Source organism: Trichechus manatus, unplaced genomic scaffold (assembly GCF_000243295.1).
Source record: "Trichechus manatus latirostris isolate Lorelei unplaced genomic scaffold, TriManLat1.0 scaffold00078, whole genome shotgun sequence".
NCBI lineage: Eukaryota > Metazoa > Chordata > Mammalia > Sirenia > Trichechidae > Trichechus > Trichechus manatus.
Window position 1 is genome coordinate 12,962,052 of NW_004444014.1, and position 22,574 is coordinate 12,984,625.

At 42.3% G+C, this 22,574-nt stretch overlaps 2 protein-coding genes across 2 annotated transcripts in view; one reads left to right on the forward strand and one right to left on the reverse strand.

Annotated features, from left to right (window-relative positions):
• The window catches only part of LOC105756507 (zinc finger protein 271-like), a 49,457-nt gene extending 27,469 nt beyond the window's left edge, over window positions 1–21,988 (reverse strand). The window contains 4 exon segments of the mRNA XM_023735449.1: window positions 16,337–17,220; window positions 19,780–19,921; window positions 20,164–20,667; window positions 21,680–21,988. Coding sequence (XP_023591217.1) covers window positions 16,337–17,220; window positions 19,780–19,921; window positions 20,164–20,577 — 1,440 coding nt within the window. The 5' untranslated portion in view covers window positions 20,578–20,667; window positions 21,680–21,988.
• On the forward strand, window positions 150–7,894 carry LOC105756504 (zinc finger and SCAN domain-containing protein 30-like). Its single transcript, XM_012556795.2, has 3 exons — window positions 150–774; window positions 1,053–1,191; window positions 6,638–7,894. The coding sequence occupies exons 1-3, from the start codon at window positions 367–369 to the stop codon at window positions 7,564–7,566; spliced, it is 1,476 nt and encodes a 491-aa protein (XP_012412249.1). The 5' UTR covers window positions 150–366; the 3' UTR covers window positions 7,567–7,894.
• Window positions 21,989–22,574: the final 586 nt, after the last annotated feature.

Consider the following 22,574-nt stretch of genomic DNA (forward strand, 5'->3'; position numbering starts at 1 on the left):
AGATGAAGGTTTACAGAACAAAATAGTTTCTCATTAAACAGTACACATGTTGCCCTATGACAGTGGTTAACAACCCCACTACATGTCAACACTGTCCTTATTCAACCGTGGTTTCTCTATCACCAGCTTTCCTGTCCCCTTCTGCCTTCTAGTCTTTGTCCCTGGACTGCTGTGCCTCATTAGTCCCGTTTTGTTTTATGGGGCTCGGGTTTATATTCTGAGCACATTTTTTTCCTGTGTAACATTAGCATTGTGCAACTCAGAAGCTCCCGGAAGAACTGAAATTCAAAAGGAATCTTTGAGATACAGACCTCCTTCCCCTCCCTGCCTCAACCAGGGAACCTTTTCAGACTGTCTCTTCCCAGAATGTCAGGAGAGTCCAGAGCGTTGGCCTGCCATGTTCCAAAAGAACAAGAAGGACTTATAGTTGTGAAGGTTGAGGAAGAGAATTATGTTTGGGGGCAGGAATTTGGTCTTCAGGGAAGCCCCCATAGCCAGGAAATCTTCCGTCAGCGGTTTAGGCAGTTTGGGTACTCTGACTCCTCTGGGCCCCGGGAGGCTCTGAGCCGACTCCGGGAGCTTTGCCACCAGTGGCTGAGGCCAGAGACACACTCCAAGGAGCAGATTCTGGAGCTGCTGGTGCTCGAGCAGTTCCTGGCCATCCTGCCTGAGGAGCTGAAGGCCTGGGTGCGAGAACATCAGCCAGAAAGTGGAGAGGAAGCCGTGACTATGCTGGAGGAGCTGGAGAAAGAACTCGATGAACCAAGGCTACAGGTAAGAAGTAGTTTTGTTTTTTATTTTTAACCTATTATGGGTTAGTGGAGATTATAACTGGGCATCAGTTTGGTTGTCAGAGGAGAATTGCTATAAAGTTTATAATTTTTGAGTTATTATTCTTCCATTGGGTTCAACTCATTAGGGCTTTTAGCCCTAGTGTTTTCTATCTAGTCATCTGAGTAAGTTTCTGACTCCTCCTGTCCTGCACCGTTACTCTAGGGGTTTTCCTCTTGTATGTCTTCAGAATCATAGTGCCGGTACTTGATTATTCCTAGGATACAGCTCACGGCCAGGAAATGATCTGGAAGGAAATGACATCCATGGGAGCATTGAAGTCTCTGAGTAGTCAACTTCAGCCCTTGGAAAACCAATACAGGAGTGAAACTCATGACTCCCAGGCTTCCCATGAGAGAGGTGAGGAGCCAGACTCCATTTGGGGTACAGGATGGAGATGAGGGCTATCATCTGTGGCATTATTCATTTTCTAGGTCTTTTTTGTTTGTTTGAAGAGGCAGGGGTCCCTTGTGGCTGTTGTTAAGTATTGTGGAAAGGCCCTTGCCTAGAAATATTCTTCCATTTGCTCTCCCTGGAGTCTGAAATTCCAGCATAATTTATAACTTTAGATTAAGAATTAAGATATCTAATAAAATTCTCTATATCCATAATATTCAAAAACCAATATTCAGGTTTTGTAATACTGTGGTCCCTTTAGCAAGGCAATCCCTAAGATGGAGATGAATACTGTATCAGTAGAGATCCCATCATTTGATGAAACTACATAGTAACTTTAGCAGGGAAAGTTTAATTTTAAGAATTATTAACTGTAACAGGGAATTACCTACTAATGTATAAACAGAACTCTAAAGGAAACAGGAATAACAGATACAGGGAGTCTCTAGGGCTGAGGCAGAGCACCCAAGGAAAGAACAAATGTGCAAGAGGGTGCAACTACCCCTGCCCACCAGGGCTAAATTCCAGATCTTGTTGGAGTGGGTGTAGCTGTGGCTCATGGGGTAGAGATATTCGATGAGGGACCATGTTGGTAGCACTTGCTAGGAAGCTTTTCTCTAGTGGGGGAGCCATTCTCTTGGGGCAGTGTGTGGGGTGCTGTGCTGCAGAATCACTGAGAAGCTTTCCTCTTGGTGCCAGAAGCTGCCTATGGGGAGGTTCATGGCATAGAACTTTCTGGGGAGCCTTCCACAAGGATGATGCTGCTGAAACTCACTGGGGTGACACTGCTGGGTGTTTCTGGTGCTGCAGGAGCAAACAGAGAACACACCAGAAGCAGGAATAAAAGCCCCTTCCTCTTCCAGTGTCCTCTAGACCCCTCTACTGAGAAAGCTTACATCATGCCAGCCAGCAGGGGAGAAATGTTCCAGGATCACAGGCAGGGCAATGAAAGGTGGATCTGAAACTGAGAGGCAATAAATTGATAGATGTCACAGGTGCCAATGATTACAGTGAAATCTGTGAGAACCGAAACTTGATGGGACTGCCTCGTCTTCTGGGTCTTGCAAGTTTTCTGCCTCTGATAGGATGCAATCTTACCACTTTTTTATCGCTCATTTTCAGGGAAAAATACTTTTGAGTTTTCCTTTTCTGACAGGTTTCTGCCTTACACAAGTTTCTGCTTTAGTAGGTTTTACTGTATGATCAAAAGGACTTTGATTATATTATTGGCAAAATCATCCCTATGTGCAGTGGATATATCAGGATTATCAGTTTGTTCTCATTAAAACTTCTGATTTCATCTTCACCAAACAATCTTACTAACTTCCCATGAAGGGGAGCTATAATGAGAAAATGCATTTGTTCACTCTGGTCTATGTGACGGTTGTGTTATTCTTTAATTCTCATCTTGACCTTATCACTTGGTTCCATGAGCTTGGTTAATGACAGTCCACCACGGTAAATCTGTTCATCGTATACTGATAAAATTAGGTTTGTGAGGCCACAAACCTGAGGGCTAGACCCTGGACCATAGCAATTCACCAAGGGAACCCCTACCATCCATCCACTGAGGCCTCCTGGGAAACTCCCTTGCAGACTTCCCTCACGAGTCATACCCTCATACTGCCATTAGCCAAGTGAGCCTTCTTAAATATCTTTACACTAAGCAGGAGCTACATTAAAACACGTTTTGAAAACTCATAAAGTCCCCTGCTTTACAGCAGCTAAATGTCTAGGTCATTTATGGGAGATTATTTCTAGTTCTTTCTTTAAGGTCTTGAGGGACAGAGACTGCTGTAATTTCTTAAGTCCCTACTTGGGCCTTTTCATATTATTAGTACAGTGAAACCTGTGAGAGCCAGAAATTGACAGGACTGCCTTGTTTTTCCAGGTCTCAAAAATTTTCTGCCTTTGACATGGTACAGTCTTACCACTTTCCTATCAATCTGTATTAGTGGAAAATATTTGAGGTTTTCTTCTCTGAAAGGTTTCTGCCTTACACAAGTTCTGGCTTTTGCAGGTTTTACTGTATTAAAATTATTCCCTGTGTCCATATGAAAAACTCCTAGCTTTAATTTAATGCCATTTCCTTTTGTTTACTCAGCAGAGTCTTCAGAAAGCACAGCCTGTACTCGAAGATAATGAGTAGAATGCTCTTTGCCCTTCTTTTAACCAAGCCTGTCACTGCCTCTGATTTCCATCTGTGTTCCATCTCGCTGGTCATCTTGGCACATTTCTCAAGACACTCTCCAGTCTCTCCACATTCTTGTGAAGTTCAGGGATCAAAATAAAATACTCTAATGAGGATCTGATTACTTTAAAATATAAGGTTGATTCACTTCCCAACTTTTATCTGTTATACTCTGTATCTTTTTGTTTGTTACTTTACAGTGGCATTATGCTGTTGACTCAGGCACCTTACAGGCAAAGTGATTTCACCTTTTTCTGCCATCTTTGGCCTTAACACAATTTCCTCATCCTCCACTTATAACTGGTCCTTGAGTGCACAGCCTTGAATGGGTTGCTGTTGAATCTCATTATGCTAGTCTCGTTTTAGTCTGGAGGGTCTTAATCCCCCTGCCTCTGTAGTATTAATGTGGATCATTTCAAGTCTCTCATCCAGGTCATAGGTTTAAAATCACTGGAGGGACCTACCTTGATTGTAAGAGTCACCATGCCATTTTTACAACCTTGGATTATGATTTTCCAGTAGATTGTTCACCAGTCTAACAGTATGTCTTGCTAGAAGAGCCTTAGATGGAGAGTTGGGTGCAGATGATTTATTGAGGGTGTAGGCTTCAGGAGAAATCTGTGATAGAGTGAGGGAAGCAGGATTAGGAAGAGAAAAGAGCAAGCAATGATGTGTTGCTCAGGTAAAATCTAGCATTGGTCTAATCCATGGGAATACCATGAGGTGGGTGAGGGGACCTGGAGCATAATTACACTGTAGGTCTAGCAGTGGGGGAAGGGGATGGAAGTAAGTTCCTGGGTCAAGTGGCTCTCATTAGCTGAGGATAATTCTCCAGAGAAGGGCATCTGTGGGTAGTAAGGAACCAACTCTCATAGCAGGTGGGGGAAGGGGATCTGGGTGGGGCAGCACAGCAGTAATGTAAATAGTACTTGGGCTAAAAGCATATTTGTCAATGTGCAATTAAAGGCCATGTCCCCAGTTAAAAGGTTTTAGACCAGATAGGTCACTGAACAGGTAGGGAAATAGCAGGGGGTATGTTATAAAGAAGAGCTCCATTACAGAGAAATCTATGGCTTATTTCTCTTTCAGTGAGCTTCTTATAATCTGTGTACCACCCTCCAACCTAGCAAGTTTGGGCTTAATTGTGAATTAGCTTTCATTCGTGGGCAGGTATTAATTGGGTTATTTGGATTATCTCTGTATTGGTATTTTAAATATTCAGGTAACCATTCCTTATCTTATTCTTATCTCTATTTCTCATTCCTAGGAATTACTCCAGTGAACAGTTTATTCTAATCTTTCTTTTTTTGTGTAATATAAATATATAGTCAAAAAAAAAAAAGTGATTTTTTCCTATCTAAGGTCAAGGTATTTCTCGGTATTATGGTTTGACTTCATATATAGAATATACAGAATTCTAAGAGGTATATTAAATTCTGTAAGTTTCATTTCTATTCTAATTTTCACAGCCCTAATTTTGTCCCTGCACAATTATATTGCCAGTTTATACCCTTTATAATTTACACTCTTTAAAATTTGATCTATTTTCTACTTCAGAAATTTTGTCATTAGTTCATCAGGCTTCTGACTAACCAAGTTGGTGGTTATTTTTCTGCCTTTATCATATGCTAATATATTTTTTCCTAAGCATTCCCTTTTTGATTAAGTACAGCCTGGAATAATTTTCATTTCTATCTAAGAACTATAGGCAGTGTGAATTGTAGTGTTCATCCCTAATCAAAGAGGCAATGCTGTCCATCTCTACTTTCTGGTAAGGAATGGGGAAAGGGAAGCCAGGCAGCTTTCTGCTCTTGTCAGATACTCACTGTGAGGCTTTATTATCGTGCTTGATGTATTGTGAAATGAAAGAATATCAGAAAGAAGTATTTACTTTCATACAAAAACATAATCCAAAGCCAAACTAAAATTATTTTTAAATTATTTTTTTGTTTTAGTGCTGCCACAGCCCTGTTTTCTATTGTTGTTATTAGGTGCTGTAGAGTCTATTTCAACTTATAGCAATCCCACGTGACAGAGTAGAACTGCCCCATAGGATTTTCTTGGTTGTAATCTCTACAGAAGAAGATCTCCAGGTCTTCTGCGGAGATGCTGGGTAGGTTGGAACCACTAACCTTTCAGTTAGCAGCCTAGCGCTTAACTGTTGTGCTACTAGGGCTCCTTCTTCTTCCAATAGGGAAGCCAAATAACATAACGGAAAGAGTATAGGCTTTGATGTTAAACACCTTTGTTTAAATCCTGACTCTACCCATTATTAATTCTGTGACCTTCAAGAGGTGGTGTAGACTCTCTCAGCCTTAGTTTCCTGATCTATAAAATACAAACAATAAGTTGAACGGGATTTTGGGAGAATTAGAGTGACTCAACAGTGTTTTAGATTCTTCCCTTAAAATAATTAAAGTTACATCAGTCATCATCTAATCATCTCCTGTTATCAGTTACTAGACATTTAGAAATGAGAGGCATGTTATGTGTAAGTCAAAAGGTTTGGCTATGGGCAGTCACATCTGCAAATTGTTTCCAGCCACCTTTGACCATTTACACATAAAAAAGTGAACATATAAGACTCCCACCTAATTCCAGAAGGAGTCAGTAACACACAATATTCCTTTTCTCAAGCTCTGAGTGTCTTACTCTGCCTATAATCATTTGATCTATCTGGAACCTGCCAGAATCTGCAATTGCTTTTATGCTTCCTAGTTCCTTCCCACCTACCTCTGTCCAATACTAACCTGCAAAGCATTTCCTAATTATATCCTCTGTTCTTCTGCTTTGCTAGAAGCACCACTGATTCAAGACTCTTAGGCATCTTTATCTTGATCACTCTTCATCACCCCTTTTCCTTTCCCTTATTCCCTAAAAATGCATTTTCTCTTCTAACCCGGCATTTCTCCTAGTTTCCTGGTCTCTCCTGATACTCCTACTTATAACCATCTCCCCTAATTAATATCTTCCCCTGGTCACCATCCCTCCTCTCCATTCTCTCATTCTCTGTTAACTTACTGTCAGAGATGGCCATCTCTCAGTACCTTACTCTTCCCAGGCCATTTCTCCAAATTCTTCAAGATTGGGAAGCTAGTTTTAAGAGTTTTCCTCCTAATAGGTATTTCTTTCATTTGGTTTATTTTCTGTTCTATGAAAGTTACCTTTCTTCCAACATGAGAAGCAAATAACACTTGTATTTTCTATTCACATTTTTAGATGACAAGATGGTGGCTGACAGAATGCTGACTGAAAAGCAGGAAATTATTGAATGTGTTACATCAGCAGCCTTTATATCCCCAGGAAGACTACCTGGGAAAACTCCTTCAGGACGGATAGTTGAAGATGCTTTAGGAGGTCCAGACAGCTTTGAGAAACAAAGAGGAAATGCTGCAAGGAACAAACTGAGTCAGCTCCCTTCGCAGGAAATACATTTCAGTCTGGCAGCTTTCAACAAGAAAATCCCCACAGAAGAGACTGTTCTTGAACGTAATCAAAGTGAAGAAAATCTCAGTCTGTACTCAAGTGTTATTACACAACAAAGAATTCACACTGGGGAAAAGCTTTTTAAGTGCTTTGACTGTGGGAAATCCTTCTTACAGAACTCAAAGCTGATTAGACATCAGAGAAGTCATACTGGTGAGAGACCATATGCATGTAAAGAATGTGGCAAAGCCTTTAGTTTGAGCTCAGATCTTGTTAGACATAAGAGAATTCATAGTGGTGAAAAACCTTATGAATGTTGTGAATGTGGAAAAGCTTTCAGGGGCAGCTCAGAGCTTATTAGGCATCGGAGAATTCACACTGGAGAGAAGCCTTACAAATGTGAATGTGGGAAAGCCTTCAGCCGGAGATCAGCCCTTATTCAGCATAATAAAATTCATACTGGAGATAAAGGCTATGAATGTAATGAGTGTGGAAAGGCTTTTGGCAGAAGCTCTATCCTTATGGAACATCAAAGAATTCACACTGGAGAAAAACCTTATGAATGTAGTGAATGTGGAAAATCCTTCAATCAGAGCTCAGCCCTCACTCAACATCAAAGGATCCACACTGGGGAGAAGCCTTATGAATGCAGTGAATGTAGGAAAACATTTAGGCATAGATCAGGCCTTATGCAGCATCACAGAACTCACACCAGATTTTAACTCCTTGGGTAAGAGTTGTGCTGTTGTGAAATGCTAGTAATTAATTTTGGGGATGATGCCACAGAAGATAGAAGTTTCCTGAGAGCAAGTTTTTGTCCTTCTAGCCCTGTTCAGTACTGTAACAGGCTATCCACACAAAGATGCTTTATTGTGATCGATCAAAGTGACAGATGAGCATTTTCAGCCAGGTCTTCTCCAAAAGAAGATGGTAGGTATTGGTTAGATGCCTAATTTCTGGATGAGAGATCTCATCAACCCAGATATAACTGTTGTTGGGCACTTTTGCAGTAAGTTCAGGATTGGGGCAGAGATGTTGAAAGAGAGCCATATAAGATGGGCCAAGAGGCGATCCCTCTAATGGCAAGGATCTGTGCCTGGCAGGGTCATTTCTGCATCTGACAGGTGGAGGTGCATGCTGAGAGTTATTAAACAATCTGAACTAAGGTTGTAAAATGTTGAACTGTGCCCTGGAACAGTTTAATAGTATCTGAGAAATGGTAGCTTATTCACCCTCACCTGTTCTCTCCTCAGCCCTGAATATCCTGTTGAGATCTGCTTATCTGAGTACCTGTTCTGTACCAGGCATTGAAGGCAGACTTGTTCATTGCCCTCCCAGACTTCAGGGCTAGTGGGATGTACATTTATTAAACAGGTAACTATAGTAAAATGGGATAAGTGGCTTTGGTAGGATAAATATAGGATTCTGTTGAAGTACATGGCAGAAGTACCTAACCTGGTGTACTGTCATGGATTGCTTTTATAAGACCTTTCTCACCATGGTCTTATAACTTCCACCAAATGATTGGGTGGGACTATGCAAATAAGGTGCTTGAAGTCCACTAAGGGGATCGGACAGCTTGCTAATAATGCAAATAATGTGTATGGCACCCTTGAGGAATGGGACTGAACAAATAAGGTGTTTGGAACACTAACGAGGGGATTGGTCAGTTTTGACCTCCTGCCTGGCTTAAAGTGAGCCATCCCACAGGGAGAAAGAGGGGACCTCACTACCACCAAGAAGAAATAGGAGCTGAGTGCGTCCTTCTGGGACTTGGGGTCCCTGTGCTGAGAACTTCCTAGACCCAGGAGACAGGGAGAGAAGAGCTGTACCTGGAGACAGCACAAGATGGCAAGAAGCAGTTGCAGAGAACTGGGCGGAGAATTGGCGGCAGCAGAACCAATAAACTGGCATGAGACAACACAGTAAGCTTCTCAGCCCGTGGAGTAAGGCGGTTACAGTGGGTTTGCTGACCCATAGAGTGAAAGCTGAGCCCCTTTGGACAGGAGGCTTCCTGGCAGAGAGAGAGAACTCCAAGCACTTGTCTGTGGAGCGAGGCTTATCAACCCACTGAGCGAGAGAGCTGAGCACCTTTGGGACAAGGCTTGCTGGTGGAGTATGGTGCCCCTAGGTACTAACTGGTGTAGCTACAGACCTTTGTAACACTTGCCTGAGCAGGCCAGAGTGGGTCGAGGGGCCGAAGGGCCGAGAGGCCAAAGGCCAGAGAGAGGCCTGCTTGTGGGCATGGCTGAGAACAGGCTGTCCGGATCAAAGAATTGTATCTTGAGTTGTCCCTGATCCTGAATTGTAACCTGTGACTTCCCTAATAAACCCCATAACTGTGAGTATGATCTTGGAATTCTGTGTGGCCACTGCAACGAATTATTGAAAGCAGCAGAGAAATATAGAGTGCCGTGGGAGGGACAGCTGGTGTCAGAACTGGCAAAAAGGTTGGAGGTATGTCTGACTTCTGCCTCATAGGAATTAGCTTTGGATTGTTGATGCTGATAATGATTCTCTCTCCTTCCCCTTGTGAAGTAAGGCAAGGTCAGATGCCCCATGCCACCATTTTTACACCTGGTCTGTTGGCCATTACAGGCTTCCTAGATGTGATGACATCTCAGTTGAGACCTAAAAGGTGGGTAGAGGTTAGCCAGGTCAAGGGGAGAGGGAAAGAGAACATTATAGGCAGAAGTTATTGCACATACAAAGGCATGAAGAGAGACTCTGTAGATGTCCTTTCATCATTGCTCTTTCTCTGGCAGGGATTGGTTCTCATAGAATTAGTGTACTCAGAATTAGTATGATGGAAGATTCTAGTGTGTCCTATGGAAATGGGCACGTGTACACCAAGGAAAGACTATATATAGGAGGCTAAAGAGACAGTAGGGGCTGGGAGTGTTTGGATCCCATGACCCTGGAGCTCAGGGAATGGGAAGCTCAACATGAATACAAGGATGGGACATCTTCCTTCCCAGGCTCCTCCATTCCCCATTCCCTTGCCCCCAACCCCTTCTCATCAGGCTCAGACTCTAAGTTACCTGAGGGCAATAAATATTTGTTGAATTACCTCCACAGATTCCTCAAAACTGTATTTGTGTGCTAATTTTTATTTTAGCAATTTTAATTAACCCACAATTAATTGCTGAGGACAATTAATACCTAGGAGAAAACTGTTTCCTTTTCTAAGATGTCCTGATTTCCCTTCCAGATAGTGCCACTTCTGAAAAAGAGTTGGTAATCACAGCTGTTTTGGGTAATAGGGGAGGTGGAAATTGGGGTTTGGGGGGCAGTCTTTGTGTCCAAAGTTGTGAGACTGTCATTGAGTTCAGATAATCAGAACTCTAAAGTGATCCTTCAAAAGGATGGTGAGTTGCCTTTCCCTATAGCTGACAATCAGATGATCTCATGTTGTTAAATGGAGTCCCTGGGTGGCACAAATGGTTAAGCACTAAACCATTCAGAGGTGCCTTGGAAGACAGGCCTAGCAATCTGCTTCCAAAAGGTCACAGCCTTGAAAACCCTATGGTTCTGCTCTGCACACTTGGTGTCATCATGAGTCAGAATCGACTCAACAGCAAGTAACAAAAACAATTATCATTTATAATTAGTTTTTTCCATGATTGTAAATTGATTATATTGATAATATGGAAAATAAGAAAACTATAAATCACCCACAATGCTGCTACCCACAGAAAAATTGTTAACAATTTTGTAGTAATTTTTTTTCCAACCATAAAATTTTTGGTTAAGTCATTATTGGTAACTGATTTTTAACATTTATACTGAGTATATACTTCAACTGGTTTAGTATTAGAATGTAATGCAAGATGTAATAAAATTTGAGTTTTAAAGTTTTGCTTTGAAAATTATTCATTCAGGAATAGTGAGCACAATAACATGAGTGGAGATATGCTAGGGGAATGGGAAAGGATTTATGGTTAGAAGTCAGAGAATTAGTGCTCTCAGCTTTTATTCCCTGGGCCAAAAAGTGTCAGGAAACTATGACAGCTCGTCTCTGGGGTTATAGCACCAGCCAAAGTCACAAAATCGAGGGGGCATGTGGGGCTCTGCTCTGTGGTTGAAAGACCATGGGAATGAGAGTGAGGAGTAGCCTCTTTAAACACACAGCATCATGTGTCCACCAGAATCAGGACTCTTTCTCCCGTTCAGTCCCCAAGCTTAGGCCCGTGGACTGGGAGAGCCTGGGAGACTGCCATGGCCTTTCCCTCCTCTCAGCAGGTTCTCAATAGAAACATGTGCAAAAATACCCCATTACCCTTTGGCTCTTTGGACTGCTTGATGATCACTTGTGCTAGCCAACAAGGCAGCTGTGAATGCTAAAGCTACTGAACAGCGTTGTCTGGTTCTGGCCCATCAGAAAGCAAGGGGTGTGTGGGTATAAGCATGGCCTGCCCACTGGGCTCACCCTTGCTCTTGACATCACAGAAATGCAGTCCAAGTCAGGATGGGAAGCTTGTCTAATTGGCAATTCTTGCTCTGCCAACATGCAGGGGATGCACTTGCTGAGGCAAGAGAAACAAAGACATTCACAGGGGAGCTTTGAGAGACCAGTGTCAGATTTCTTTAAACATACAGTCTTCTGAGCTGGACAGTGTTAGATGCAGCCTGTGCAAATGAGGAGAGAGGGCAGATGTAGGAAACTGACAATTACTAAGTGCCTTGCCTAAATTGTACATTATTTTTTTAAAATCATACAAGATCCACTTAAGGCAAGCGTTCTTACCCCCTGGACAGCCTTTGTACCAAGAGAAACAAGAGGGTCCTGAGCAGAAGGGAAAGGCATGAATTGTTTTTTTTCCACACAACACTGATGAAGGACAAAACAATTACCTTTGACATCCACCTCATATCGAGACCCTATTTCATAACAGCATAGACTGTTGAAGTTCTGACCACAATAATTTTATTTCAGCTCCTTTAAACTGAGTGCCTTGCTAATGGCTGCAGAATTCATGGCAAAACTTTAACAAGAACAAAGGTCTCTATTTGAACACTACTGCTGCTTTTCTACATGGTAAATCTCCTTCATGTAGATAACATATTTACACAGAATGTTATTATTTGCAGAGGACTTTTTTTGTATACCACATATGGGATGGGTGAGTCTGCCACTGTCATTTTACCAATGAGGACTGAGGATCAGAGTCCATTAATGCGGCAGAGATGTTATGGAAAGCAAATATTTTACTTAATATTTTGTGGACTATCCTGGGCTTCCATTCCCTTTTTAGCTTTTTTTTCCTAATCTTAAGAGTATTAAGTATTTATTGTAGAAAAAAATTGGAAAATACAGAAAAGTGAAAGAAAGTTACATCACCTATGTCATCACCCAGAGATAACCATAATAGCATTTTGAGATTATATATTTCCAGTATTTTTAATGCTTAAATTTATTTTTTCAACATGGAATCATATTATACATACCATCTTGTAATATTTTTACTTACCAATATATCATGAATGCTTTGTCATTTAATATTAATTGATATCACTTGACAGCTTTTCAGACTTTGTGTACATTCATGATGATTTCTGAAGTATACATTTCCAGGTAGTTTCAAAGTTAAAAGGCAATGCTTAAGGCTTCTGGTATTCATTGCCAGAGACAGTATGTATTCACCTCTCACCGGCAGCATGAGGGTTCAAATTTCCCTAAATCTTTGTTAGTTTTAGAAAAAAAGTGCCATCTCAACTATTAAGTATTTTTAATTCTAGTGAGGTTGAACATTTATTTCTTGTCCATTGCCATTTATTCTTTTGTGATTTGCCTATTTAAGCATCCCCCCCCACCCCCCACCCCCCCCCATTTCAGGCTTTTTCTTTGTAGTTCTGAAGAAAGGTTCTGGATTCCTACTGCCTGAGTTCAAAGTCTGACCTCTAGTAGGTCATGACCCCAAGCCTTCATTTCCTCATCTGCAAGATACGGGCTGAAGGGAGAAATAACTAACACATATAAACAAAGCCCTGAGCCAGTACCTATTACATTTGTTGTTGGTATGTCAGAACTCTCTATATAAAGAATATTTCCCTTTTGTTGTTCCTACTCCACCACTCATCAGTTTAATTGTGCTTAATTAACACTTAATTGTGCTCATGTGGACCCTGTACATAAAGCAAGAGGAAGCTGTGCAACAGAACAAGGGGATACCGCATGGTTTTAAATCAGAAAATGTGTGCGTCTGGGTTATATCCTTTCACCATACTTATTCAATCTGTATGCTGAGCAAATAATTGGGGATGCTGGAATATATGAAGAACGTGGCATTTGGAATGGACAAAGACACATTAACAACCTATGATATGCAGATGGCAAAACCTTGCTTGCTGAAAAGTGAAGAAGATTTGAAGCACTTATTGTTGAAGATGAAAGACTACAGCCGTCAATATGCAATATACCTTAACATAAAGAAAACAAAAATCCTCACAACTGGACCAATAAGCAACATGATGATAAACAGAGAAAATATTGAAGTTGTCAAGGATTTCATTTTACTTGGATCCACAATCAACACCCATGGAAGCAGCAGTCAAGAAATCAAAAGACGCATTGCATTGGGCAAATTTGCTGCGAAAGACCTCTTTAAAGTGTTAAAAAGCAAAGACGTCACCTTGAAGACTAAGGTACACCTGACCCAAGGCATGGTATTCCGAATCGCCTCTTACGCATGCGAAAGCTAGACAACGAATATTAAAGACAGAAGAACTGATGCCTTTGAATTACAGTGTTGGCAAAGAATACTGAACATACTATGGACTGCCAGAAGAACGAACAAATCAGTTTTGGAAGAAGTACAGCCAAAATGCTCCTTAGAAGCATGCTTTGGACATGTTATCAGGAGGGACTAGTCCCTGGAGAATAACATCATGCTTGGTAAGATAGAAGTCAGCAAAAAAGACGAAGACCCTCAATGAGATGGACATAATGGCTGCAACAATGGGCTCAAACATGCAAGAATTGTGAGGATGGCGCAGGATGGGGCAGTGTTTCATTCTGTTGTACACTTGGTTGGTATGAGTTGGAACAAACTCAACAGCACTTAACAAGTTATGCCTACTTAACGTCTGTCCTACTGTTTTCAGTTTCCTTGGGTATTTCTGTGGAAAAAGAGGAAAACGAGTTGAGTAGCTCCTACCATATATTTCACCATTTTTTCTAAGTGATACTATCCCTTTTTTCACTCTCCCCAAACGTGCATTTAGCCCTCTTGCCACTCTCACAGGTTTGTAGATGCCTATGTATGTATGTACCAATAGGAGTATTATTTCTGTTTCTTTTTATCATCATGACAACTCTCCTTTCTCTATAACCAGGATTCTAGATTTCCATACAGATTCGGTTTGGTAAGGTCTTTGTTATTCCTCCAACCTATCAGGTCTTTTGAATGACATGTCTTTGTGTTGACGATTAACCTGTATAATATTGCTTTGCACTGAGAAGCACCTTCCTGCTGGTCCCTCAAAGGAAGAAATCTCTGGAACACCGCGACTCTTAAGTTCTGTTGTCACTTCCCTTTAGCACTGTCTTTAAAAAAATTCAAAAAAGATATTGTACAATACTGGTGATGTTAAGTCAAAACTGAACATGTGTGCAGTGTCTGAAGAATATCAGAGACCTCAAGTTTGTTGTGTTGTTAGGTGCGGTCAAGTTGGTTCCAACTCGTAGCGACTGTGTACAACAGAACGAAAACACTGCCCCGTCCCTCGCCATCCTCACAATCGTTTTGCTTGAGCCCATTGTTGCAGCCATTGTGTCAATCCATCTTTTTGAGGGTTTTCCTCTTTTTCGCTGACCCTCTACTTTACCAAGCATGATGTCTTTCTCCAGGGACTGATCCCGCCTGGTAACATGTCTAAAGCATGTGAGACGAAGTCTCACCATCCTTGCTTCTAATGAGCGTTCTGGCTGTACTTCTTCCAAGACAGATAGACTCCAAGAGAAACTGACACATTTTGAGCACCTGAACCCAAGGGTGTAATAGAAACTGAGATACACCCCCAGAAAGAAATGATACGGTAACCACAGCAGCTTCTGACAGACCCTTGGGAGTTAGGAGGAATGTGACAGCAGCTCTGATACTGTCTCAGGAAACAAAAAACCAAAAAAACCAAACCTGCTGCTGTTGGGTCGATTACAACTCATAGTGACCCTGTAGGACAGAGAACTGCCCCATAGGGTTTCTAAGGAGCAGCTTGTGGATTTGAACTGCCAACCTCTTGGTGAGCAGCCCAGCTCTTAACAGAAGGAGCCTGCATGTTTGGGAAAGGGAGACTTAGAACTTGTAACCTCTAGACTGGCTCTTTCTCACCCCTCCATCCCCCATGTAAGTTCTAGCCTAGACTACAGGTTTGGCAAGGAGTAGATATTAGCTTTTTCCCTGGGGTCACGCTAGACCAAGACAAAGCTCCTCACCACCTCATGGTCCAAGGGCTCTGTTTTGTTAACAGAAACTTCTCCTTTGGCCCATATTTTGATATAGGCACTGCTTAAAAGATTCTGGCCCCATCCCTGTCTTAAACACAATCTCACTTCAAAACGAACTTCATACAAAGTGGCCTTATATTTTTACTTCACAGATGTGCCACCTTCTCTTCCTGGACTTTGTGTTCCTTCTGTTTGTTGGGAACGGACTTCTCTGGCCTATCCCCTAGCTAACTCCTACTCATCCTCAGGGTATTTTTCTAAGAAATGTTCCCTGATCCAAGCCTGGGTCAGGTGCTTCTCCTTTGGGTCACAGCACTGAACACACTGTAGCATCCTTGCCTGCTTGACTGCCCTTTCCATTAGACTGTAGAGTGTTTCATTTTCCACTGTATCCCTAGTGGCTGGAACAGACACTAAATTAATTTGTATTTTTTTCTTCTCACTCCTAACTTCTAGCCTGCCCTGGGCTCAACAAATAATTGATGAGACCCTGTTTCCCATCTTTCTTGCTGCCCTGTCACTGTCCTTATTTAGGGTAGTAAAATGTTTCTTGAGTTCCTGAGAGTGAAGAAAAAGTCCCTCATACTGTCCATATCATCCCATCCTTGGCACACTGACAATCAGAAGTAGTGATAAAGTCTGGGTCACTGTGTCCTTTTCATGATGTTCTCATGGAAAGTGAGGTTTCAGTGTTACATTCCTATTTCCTGAGTATTCTTAATGGCAATAGAAAAGCTAAAAGAAACAGCTCTCCCATCTATCATTCTCTTTAGTCACAGAAAAAGCTTTTAAGGGTCAACTTTCATTAGCACTGAGAAGTGCAACACATAGCAAGTTAGACTGGTTGAAGACTTAGTAGTTTACAACCATTATGGAACTTTGCTCCAAAGTAAACGCTTTTGACTAACAAAGACAAGAATCTGACTGGAATATTTACAACAGTCATTGTATTCACAAGTTACTCTACAGCGTAGACTCTCTGATGGCGCCTAAGGACTGCTCCGTGCCTGACAGCTTTCCCACATTCACTAGATGTATGTATAAGCTTCATCCCCAGAGTGGATTCTCTGATGCTGAGTAAGGGCTGAGCTCCTTTTGAAGGCTTTGCCACATTCATTACACCGATAAGGTTCCTCTCCACTGTGAATTCTCTGATGTCTGATGAGGTTTGAGCTGAAACTGAAGGCTTTTCCACATTCACTACATTCATAGGGTTTCTCTCCACTGTGTATCCTCTGATGGGTAATCAAGTCTGAGCTCTGCCTGAAAGCTTTTCCACATTCGTTACATTCATAAGGTCTCTCTCCTGTATGAATTCGCTGATGCATAATTAGATATGAACTCTGACTGAATGCTTTGCCACATTCATTACATTTACAAGGTTTCTCACCAGTATGAATTTTCTGATGTCTAATAAGGGCTGATCTCTGATTAAAGGCTTTCCCACATTCACTGCATTTGTATGCTCTCTCTCCACTATGAATCCTCTGATGAATAATAAGGTATGACTTCAAACTAAAGGCCTTCCCACACTGGTTACACTTGTAAGGCTTTTCTCCAGTATGGATTCTTTGATGCTGCGTTAGAGAGGAATGCTGTGTGAAGCTGTGCCCACATACATCACATCTATAAGGTCTCTCTTCTATATGAACTTTCTGATATGATAAAGTGTTTGTACTTAGAATCAAGCTACTTTGAGGATTACCATGCTGGTCTCTCTTTCCTAGAGATTCATGTGTGAAGATCACTTGACTAAAACTGTCTCCTTGAGAAGAGAACCTCCTTAATTTCGCCCCTGTAGCACTTCCTTGCTGCCACTCTAAATGGTTTTCACATTCACTAACTTCTCGAAATGAAGGTTCCTGGGCGAGTCCTTGTGATTTTTCTCCCAAAACTTCCTCCTTTGTTGTTGACTCATTGTTCTTACAATCTGAAATGACAAACAGCAACAAACAGATTTTACATTTCTCCAGTCACACTCAGTAGTCAACCTCTACTTGAGAGAAAACAGAAGCTTCTACCTACAAAGATGTCATTGTTCACATGTATCTTTTCTTTAACTGGCTGTACTAGGGTCCCTCCTCCTCTCTAATGTTAAGGCCTCCATCTACACTTGAATTTCACCCTTTCCTGTTTCTCCAAGAGGTCAGTTGATCATTACCAACTCCTTCTTTCCCATTATTTTTAACCTCTGACTCCTGTTCATCAGCAGGTAGAGCTCCTTGTCCACACATCTCCTTCAAGCAACCTCGCTCACTGCTATTCATACATCTTCAAAGATGCTTTACTCATCCCCATTCTGCAATCTGTTTCTGCCTTCCTCTACTTTACTCTCACTGATACTGCTCTCACCAAGGTCACCAGCGTCATAGCTGCTTAATCCAATGGATACTTTCCAGATCTTATTTAGCTGGTCTCTCTGCAGTATCTGACTTTGGGGAACCTACCTTCCTTCTAGAGATGTTCTCTTTCAACAATACTGGCCTGATTTCTGTGGCTGTTCTTTCTTAGTCTCCAGGCCATGTCACTCAAACATCAGTGTTCCTCAGGATTGTGTTCTGGGCTCTCATGAATCCACTCTACGAACTACCCTCTAAGCTTCAAATACTACTTATAAGCTAGTATCCCCCCAAATCCCCAATGCTATCCCAGCTTTCTCTATTGGGTTCTAGAATCTTATATCCAGCTGCTAAATGGGCATTTTATTTATGAATATTTCACAAGCACCAATATGTGCCAAACTAAACACATCATCTGATAAATTTGTTTCCCTATTTACATCAACTGTTGTTATTAGCTGTCGTCAAGCTGATTCTGACTCATGGTGACCCCCTGCATGTCAGAGAACTGTGCTCCATAGGGTTTTTTGGAAGCAGATAGCCAGCCAGGCTTGTCGTCCAAGGTGCCTCTCGGTGGGTTTGAACCGCCGACCTCTTGGCTAGTAGCTGAACGCTTAACCTTCACTGCCATATAGGGACACCATTTACATGAACAGCACCACCCTTAACCAAATGACTCAAGACTGTAAACTGAGTATCAGTCTCAAACTCCTGTCAGCCTCCACTTTTAACAAGCAGACTGCACTAAAATTTAAAAATGTAAATACTAATGAACAGGAATCACCTTTGATCTTCCTGGGGTGGGGTTATCATACATTTTGATTTACTCCCTGTGGGCACCTGGATTGCAAAGGCCTCTAATAGGACTCCAGGACTCTACTCTTGCCTTTCTCAAATCCATTCTCCACTGTGTAACTAAGTCCTAAAACATACATCCAATCATATCACTCCCTTGCCCCAAACCCTTCAACTGAACCCCACAGCACCCAGGAAACTGTACGAACTAATTAGCATGACATTCACATTTTTACTACCTGGATCCCATTTTCCTCTTTAGTTCATTTCCCACCCTCCTCCCCTACCAATACACCATTCAAGCCAACGTGGATCACCTGCAATTCACAGAATGGCCTGTATTCTCTCACAGGACTTTATAGCTTCTGCTTGGTATAGTCCCCCTATTTACCTGGCCTTTTCCTACTCATACTACAGGTTTTAGCTTAGATATCTCTTCCTCCAGGAAGAGTGTTCCTTGAACTTCTAAGATTGGGTTAAACCAAAAAATGAAATCTGTTGCCATCGAGTTGATTCTGACTAACAGCGACCCTTACAGGACAAAGCAGAAACACCCCACAGGGTTTAAAAGGAGCAGCTGGTGGACTCAAACTGCCAACCTTTGGGTTAGGAGCCGAGCTCTTTACCACTGTGCCACCAGGGCTCCAAGACTGGGTTAGGTGCCATTTTATGGGCTCCCTTAGTACCTGTTGTTAGCTGCCGTCGAGTCAGCCCCTAACTCATAGCAACCACATGCACAACAGGATCAGACCACTGTGATCCATAGGGTTGTCACTGGCTGATATTTGGAAGTAGATCATCAGGCCTTTCTTCCTAGTTGGTTTCAGTGAGGAAACTCTGCTGAAATTTCTTCACCATCATAGCAACACAAAGCCTCCACTGACAGATGGGTGGTGGCTGTGCTTGAGGTGCACTGGCCGGGAATTGAACTCTGGTCTCCCACATGAAGGCAAGAATTCTACCACTGAAGCACCACTACCTAGTGCCTACTTTTATTCTCTAACTTAATATACTATGTTGCAATGTTTTCTTCCTCATCCACTACCTACCCAGACCTGAAAGCTCCTGGAAGATAGGGATCCAGTGCCTAGCACAGTTCCCGACATGTATTAGCATTCTAGTAAATTGCAAAATGAAGAAATGTAAGTGAACAAATGACAAGTAATCTGACAAAGGAGGGATGACTGCAATTTATGAGGGTTGCCAGAAACAAAGCTGCTAAAGTGAGCCCCTCTGGTCTAGAATAATAAAGGTGATGCTCACATGTGGCTAGCTTATGAAATGCAATTAATCCTGCACCCTCAAAACCAGAGGCCTAATGAATGAAAGTCCCTAGATGAGTTTCTAGTCCTTACCACTTTTGAGGGACAGGCAAGGTTCCCAGGATTTCAGTTGTGTCTTTAAAGGCTGGAGTTGGACGTTTGTTGACTCCTGGGACGCTCCAAGAGATGTCAAATCCTTCCACGGCACTGCTGGACCCTGAAGACTAGCTGGAACCTGAAGTCAGTAAAATATGGTTAGCTTAGTGAGAATATCCCTGGGAAACTGCTGAGTAAAAATCTCAGAGAAGAGTTCACCAAGGACATCCCCAGGGATAAGCGACAGGGGAAAAAGAACCATTTAAAGGTAGAGACTTATACTGGCCCAAGGAGTCACTTCAAGATTTATGGTTCAGTAACAGCAATGCACCAGCCTAGAAATTCCTTCTCCCATAACACATCACATCTCCCTGTTCCCACCTGTTGCCCTGGATCATCAAACTCTCTCTCCAAATCCTCCAACAGGGTCACAGCTTCCTCGCCGCTTTTTGGACTCTGTTGCTGAACCCAGACCTGCAGCTCCTCAGGCAGGATGCTCAGGAACTGTTCCAACACCAGCAGCTCCAGGATCTGCTCCTTTGTGTGCAACTCTGGCATCAGCCACTGATAGCAAAGCTCGTGAAGTCGGCCCAGAGCCTCCCGAGGCCCAGGTGTCTCCTTGTAGCAAAACTTTCTGAACTGCTGGCGAAACATTTCTTGGCAGGACTGGGCACTCCCATCCTGTTTAGATTTCTGACCCCAGGAAAGGCCCTCTTCTACTTTCACTACTATTAGTTCTTGTTCCTGAGGATCCTGAGTTACCAGGGTTGAAAGTGCTTTGGATTCCATAGCCATTCTAGGCTGAAACAGCTTAGCAAAATGCTTGCTACAACTGGGTTCTGTGCTTCACAGTTTCCTTTAGTATTTCGTCTTTCAAAGGCTTTCCTGAAGGATACAAAAGCATCGTTAACTTGTAGCAGTGAAGAAATCTCTAAGAACTGGTAAATAAGCCAGATCAATCACTCAGTGATTTACTGAAAGGGAGTAGATTTGAGATTGTAACTAAATAAAAATCAAATTAGAAACTAAAAATCAGTCATGCTGTTCAGTGTCCCCCATTTTGAAGAATTCCTACCACTAATGCTGCAAGACTTTAGAAGTAAAAGAACACAATGTTAACATTAATTACATAGTGAGAAAATTTTCAATTCTCTTTCAAGTCTGATTTCATCAAGGGGAAAACTCTTGGGTGGTAGTATATCTTTAACAAGTCTGTAAACTTGCAAAATTCCATTTTTAACAGACAAAGTAAAGGCTTCAGATGTCTGAGGGTAAGAGTATCTTGCTAGAAATAATACTGATTTTTAAACACTTATTTTTAGTTACTTTCTATCTATGGCAAACGTTGTTGATATTTAGTAATAAAACATTTTTGAAAATTCACGTTAAACATGAGTTGACATAAATAAAAGTATTATTCAATATTTTCTAGTTGATCAAATTTGGGATTCACTGAATTCCTTCAGTCAACACTGAGGCACTTACTCTGGGCTCTGTCCTTTGCTGGGCACTAGAATACAAAGGTTCTTGCCCAGTAAATAAATCCATCTGGAGAGAAATTAGCCAATAAGTATTTGTTAAATGCTTACCACGTGTTCAAAACAAGTTAAATATCATAAAGAGACCCAAAAGAAGTAAAAGGAACCTCAACGCTCAAAAAGCATAGAAGATACTGGAAATAAAAATTTTAAAAGTGAGACATGGCAACAATTACTTATGTAGATATGTTGTGGTACACAGCAAACATTATCTGATTTTAGGTTAGGGGAATATCGATAGGAGGGTATGCCCTTGAATTAGTCAGCAAGACAAGACGAGTAAAATTTAACCCTAACATCACGGTTAACTTCAAAGACGGACTAGAAAATTTATGCCACAAATATGTGACTACACTAACCTTTCTATTTTTATATCCCCGGTTAAACCACTGCGTTCTTGAAGTCACAGGTGTAGGGAATTACTGTGCTTTCTCCGGAAAGCAGGGGATTGAGTGCCGGCGTCCTCTGAGTCCCCAAGACGCTCAGAGCCGCCTCCACGACAAAGAACCGCGACTCTGCAACAGGCTGAAAGAGAGGCCGGGCTCCTCCACACTGCACCCACCGCCGGGCAGCGCACCCTTTCCGTCCTCCCTCCCCTCAAGGCCTGCGTCCCTCACTGCGAAGCCCTGGAGCCAACAGCGAGCGAAGCACAGAACCAGTGCGCCCAGCCACAAAGACCGGAAATACGCGCCGCGGCCTTCCGCTCGCGCGTGTCGCTGGCACGCCCTCCCGAGCTTTCGTCTGCCCAGCCCCTTGCTCACAGACAGCCAATCATCGCCGTGGATTCTCCTTTTACCGCAGCCTGCGGGCTCTGGCCGCTGGGTTGACAGTAGATGTTTCCTCCGTTGAGAGGCAGCGGTCCAGGGAGGCTAGCGCTCCAGGGAGACTAGCCCAGCCCGCTTGTCCGCTTCGTAGTCTGGCGTGCGCCCACCGCCACCCACCGTTCTTGGTGTCGCACCCCTCCCCGACCCAACCTGCCCTCAATTTTTTAGAAAAGTATTCAGATTTCCCTGTAATTCCAGTTCTTTTCAGGGATCTCCACAAAAATAAGCAGGTGGATGAACCGACTGAACAAAATGTAAATCATTTATATTGTGCTTTCCCATGATTATGTCGTATGGAAAACTCACAGTCTGTTTGAAAATAAATTGAAGGAGGCTTATTAAGGGTTTGAAATCAGTTAAAGCCGGGCATCTACTTGGCCCATGAAAATGAAACCAGAAGTCCAAGACACAGTAATTACAAAGACAATTT

Bases quoted from the DNA above. Each gene is read 5' to 3' on its own strand.
- LOC105756504 (XM_012556795.2), top strand. From the start codon at position 367: ATGTCAGGAGAGTCCAGAGCGTTGGCCTGCCATGTTCCAAAAGAACAA. The intron at 775-1,052 runs GTAAGAAGTAGT...GATTATTCCTAG, and splicing joins TCGATGAACCAAGGCTACAG to GATACAGCTCACGGCCAGGA. The intron at 1,192-6,637 runs GTGAGGAGCCAG...TCACATTTTTAG, and splicing joins CCAGGCTTCCCATGAGAGAG to ATGACAAGATGGTGGCTGAC.